The 4,800-nt window shown below is 55.9% G+C and overlaps 1 protein-coding gene across 1 annotated transcript in view; it reads left to right on the forward strand.

Annotated features, from left to right (window-relative positions):
- The window catches only part of TPP1 (tripeptidyl peptidase I), a 13,049-nt gene extending 12,090 nt beyond the window's left edge, over window positions 1-959 (forward strand). Inside the window, exon 7 of the mRNA XM_015418979.1 lies at window positions 100-959. Coding sequence (XP_015274465.1) covers window positions 100-240 — 141 coding nt within the window. The 3' untranslated portion in view covers window positions 241-959. The remainder of the gene's footprint in view (window positions 1-99) is intronic.
- Window positions 960-4,800: the final 3,841 nt, after the last annotated feature.

Below are 4,800 nucleotides of genomic sequence, written 5' to 3' on the forward strand. Positions count from 1 at the left end.
GAGGGAGGGAGGGAGGGAGGGAGGGAGGGAGGGGCCACCTTCCCCGGGAAGTCTCTCAGTAGTCCCCTCTCTCTTCCTCTTCCTCTTCCTGCCTTGTAGGTGACCGAAGGGTGCCACCTGTCGTGTCTGGATGCCACAGTGGAGGGCCAGGGGTTCTGTGCTGTTCCCGCCTGGGACCCCGTGACAGGATGGGGGACACCCAACTTCCCAGAGCTCCTGCGTGCCCTGCTGGGCCAGTGACTCTTTGAGGGTGGGGCGGAAGGCCCCGCTGGACCGGACTGTGAAACCCTTTGACGACTCTCGCACTCTTGAGCCACTCTTGGCCTGGAATGCATCTCGGGGTGGGGGAGGGCCAGGGGAGGGGGCCGATTTCTGCGTCTGCTCCTTGGGTGTGGGTTCCATGGTGGGTTGTCCCTCTGCTGCCTGCGGGTGATCGGAATTCTCCCAAACATGGCCCCCTGTCAAGAAAACAAACCCTCTCTTGTCTCCAGAGAGACGGCACACACGCAGGCCGGAGGCCGAGTCACTTTTGCTGTCTTTTTGGACACCTGCCCTACAGCAAGGAAAGGGGGCCTGCAGGGCTGGGGTTCAAACATATATGGGTGCCAGGAAGCAGAACCCCCCCTCCCTTCCCCCCCTCCTCCAGGCCAGCCGGCCGGCTGAGACCTGTTCTTGGAAGGCCTCCTGCAGCAGGGGCGGCCTCTCTAGCGAGCTCCTGGTTCCCCTCCTTGGAGGCGCTGCTTCTTGGCTGAAGAGCCTCTGACTGAGGGGAGGCAGCAGCCGCTGAGCGGGTCTGTGCCCTTCGGAGTGTCTGTCCACACACACACTTGCCCGTGGGGGGGGAGGGCTCATTGGGCCCCCTTGGATTCCCTTGATGGTTGCTGTAGCGTCCGGATGTACAGCCAGGCAGCCAGGGAGGGGCACCTGGAAGCGTGCCTCCCCCTTCCCCCCACCCCCCACCCCCCACGGGCTTTACAGGAAGTTGTGGCTAGCTAGCTTGAGAGTGCGGTTCTTGGTTTGGGGCTGTTGGCTGCCCCGTTCTGTTGTGCAAACCCTTCCTCCTGTGATGGGGTGGAGATTTCCCAGATCCAGACCCAGAGGTGGAATGGGGATAAGAAGGCTGACTGCCCAGCCAACTTGTCTGGTCTCCTGGGGTCTGTTTCCCTCCACCACTAACGGGAGGGGGGTTCAGGCATGCCCAAGCACACGCCAGTTGGGTGTCGTGGTCAAGTGTGTGGACTCTAGTCTGGGAGAACGGGGTTTGATTCCCCCACTCCTCCACTTGTACCTGGCAGGATAACCTCGGGCAAGCCTTAGTTCTGGCAGAGCTGTTCTTGAAAAGGAGCCGTTTCTGTCAAGAGCTCTCTGAGCCCCACCCACATCACAGGGTGTCCATCTGTTGTGGGGAGGGGAAGGGAAGGGAAAGGAGTTTGTAAGCCGCTCTGAGACTCCTCTGGGTAGTGAAGAGCCATGGGGTATGAATCCAATCTCTTTTTCTTCTAATCTGGGAGAACCGGGTTTGATTCCCCACTCCTCTACATGCACCTGGCTGGATGACCTTGGGTAAGCCCTAGTTCTGTCAGGAGCAGTTTCTGTCAAGAGCTCTCTCAGCCCCACCTGCCTCACAAGGGTGTCTGTTGTGGGGAGGGGAAGGGAAAGGAGTTTGTCAGGCGCTCTGAGACTCCGAGTGAAGGGCAGGGTAGAAATCCAACCACTTCTCTTCTTCTCTTACTGGGAAACTATTATGCAAGATGTGAGTTTGCAACAGAGAGTCTCTTCAAAGTGTATCTGTTTGATGCAAGAAATCAGAAAATTGTGATCTTATATACTGAGTTTTGATTTCATTCAAACTCTTATCTGTGGACATTGCGTGTCTAGGATGTCAAGCTGCCCCAGAGGATGGGGGTGGGGAGTGCAAATCCAGACAGGAGAGAGAGACAGACAGACAGACAGGGGGAGGGGGGTTCCTTGCTGGCGGCTGCTGGCAGCCTTCTGCTACGGCCACCATTGGGGGGGGGGGCTGCTGCAGAGAGGCTTTCTGTTTCTCTCTGTTGCTTCACTCCCCACTTTTGGCGTAGTGGTGTGGAGCGCAGACTCTCATCTGGGAGAACGGGGTTTGATTCCCCACTCCTCCTCTTCCACACACAGCTGCTGGTGTGACCTTGGGTCAGTCACAAGTTCTCTCAAGGGCAGTCCTCGAGAGAGCTCTCTCAGCCCCGCCCACCTCACAGGGGGTGTCTGTTGTGGAGAGGGGAAGGGTAAGCCTCTCTGAGACTCCTTTGGGTAGTGAAGGGCGGGGCAGAAATCCAATCTTTTCTTCTTTTCTCTCTGGCTCTGTTCACACGTTCCACTGAATGCACACACCTCCTGCATATATGGGAATACTTCAGTTTGTACAAAGAGCCAACATGTATTTACTTTACCCGGATCATTGTGAGGTTTCAACAGCACATTCAGCTGAACGTGTGCCGAAAGTAACATGAGAATTACTCAACAGATGTGTAAAGAAAAATCCAGGGCACCTGGACATGGACTGTGTATGCATTCATTCCCTCTCCACCACTGCACTCCCCACTCTCTCTCACACACCCATTTTACACTTCACTCCTTCCTCCCAGCTCTTTAGTCACCTGGGTCCCTCCTCATTTGGGCAGTTGGGGGGGTAGGCTTGGAGCAAAGAGCCCGCCCTGGGCGCTTTGTGCTCCAGATCTCTTACCGCTGTCACTTGCAGCTGCTGGATGACCTTGGGCAAGGCATAGTTCTGTCAGAGCTGTTTTCTCAAGGGCAGTCCTCGAGAGAGCTCTCTCAGCCCCTCCGACCTCACAGAGGGTGTCTGTCTGTTGTGGGGAGGGGGAGGGAAAGGAGTTTGTAAGCCGCTCTGAGACTCTTCCTTGCAAACGGGCCTGGTGGTGGTGGTGGTGGTGACCCTGTGGGGGTGTGCGAGGCCAGAGATGAGCAGAGGAGGCTGGCCCCGTCGCTTGCCTCTACGCAGGAACCTCCGTCGTCCTTGCTGGGGTTCATCCACTGGCTGACCGTGGCTGGCCCTGCTTAGCTTCCAAGCTCTGGCAAGCTTGGGCTTTTTTGGGGGGGGAAATTAAAATTACCTGAAAATAATAGAAACAAGGTAGCTTTATGGGGGGGGGGAGAAGGTGAGTGTAGCTCAGGGTGAGAGCGCGAATATGCAATTTCTCAGTTGTGCTCAGACCTGAGCTGAATCTGCATTTGCATTTTAAAATCATTTTCGTGTGGCTTCTTTTAAAGCAGTGCGGAGGTGCAATGACAGCGGAGCCGCCCCGAAAGGACGATAAACATATGCAGACGTGCAAAATTATGCTAGCACTGTTGAGGTGTGGAAACTACACCAAATGTAGGCAGCTTTTTTGAAGACTGAGTCAAAAGGCTGGGACACCGGTGGGAAAGACAAATGCAGATTCCGCCCTGCTCTCTGGAGAAAATCCTCTGTGTGTGCGTGTGTGCATATTTTGTTCTTTTAGTAAACCTTTATGATTTCAGTTAGGAGGCCTGTCCTCCCTGAGATGAGGTGCGACTGCCCCCCCCCCAAGGGGGAGGTGGCCCGTGGGGCTTAGAGGGGGAGCCTGTAAAACTGCACCAGAGACAGCAAAAGGCAGGTGGGGGGGGGGAGTGTCCCCCGTCTTCCAACCTGAGCCTCTAGTAACTGACTGGGTGACAGCAGAGGAAGAAGGAGGTCAGGGGTGTGGCCAGGCAGAGACGTGGGGGGCGTGAAGCCTCTGAACTCCAGGCGTGGAAGGAAGGAGATGGAGTCCCACGATGAGCCTGTTTCTCCGCAGGGAGCCAAGCGTTGTCGTCAGGCCAGCGCTGGCAAATGCTGGGTGATTTGGGGGGTGGGGTGGGGAGTCATGACGAACTGTAATGCCTTTATATAGAGTTCTGGTATGGCCACATCTGGTATAAAGTACACACTGGTCACGTGTCTGGAAGTTTGCTTCATTTCTTTCATGTTTGTTATTAATTCCAAAGGGTACTTTAGTTGACGGGCGGTTTTGTTGCTCCGTTCGTTGCTGTTTGGTTTTTGTGATTATTAGTTGTTATTTCCCCACTGGTTTCAGTGGAAGACACACACCCCTCTCCCAGGATCTGTGCCTTCACGGTTTTCCATCCATCCTGGACAAAATTTATGGAGACTGCAGTACTCCCCCAGGACATCCATTCACTGCCCAATTTCAGCCATACAAAACCAGAGAGTCCCGCTGGGCTGTCAAGGGAAAGGAAGGCACCGTGTGCAGCATTAACGCCTGCGGGGAGAAGTCGTGGGAAAGATTCCAAAGAGGCCGAAACGGCAGCCTGCAGCTGAGTGAATTTGGCCCTGTAGCCATGTAACAGCAGCGGAAGGAAGAGGCAAACTGGCAAGATAAGGAAGGCACAATTTGGTGGCACAAGGAGAGGGTGGCATCGGGGCAGGCAGGCAGCGCCAGGAGGATGTTGAGACAGATCTTGGACGGGAGGGAAGGTTTGGAGACCAGCAGGCAAGCGGGGGAGGGCTGCGTGCAAGGGAGAAATGTGGCAGAGCAGGGCAGACATTGGGAGGAGAGAGGAAGGCAAAGTCCCACCCATACTCTTCAGGACTGGAAGACCTCGCTCGCATGTGCAGTTGTTGTGCAGTTGTAAGAACATCAGAGAAGCCAATGCTGGATCAGGCCAATGGCCCCTCCAGTCCAACACTCTGTGTCACACAGTGGCCAGAAATACCAGGTGCCCTCAGGAGGTCCAGCAGTGGGGCCAGGACACCAGAAGCCTCCCCCCCCCCCCCCCCCCGCCCAC

The sequence above is a fragment of the Gekko japonicus genome, unplaced genomic scaffold, assembly GCF_001447785.1.
Source record: "Gekko japonicus isolate JY-2015 unplaced genomic scaffold, Gekko_japonicus_V1.1 scaffold3134, whole genome shotgun sequence".
Lineage (NCBI taxonomy): Eukaryota > Metazoa > Chordata > Lepidosauria > Squamata > Gekkonidae > Gekko > Gekko japonicus.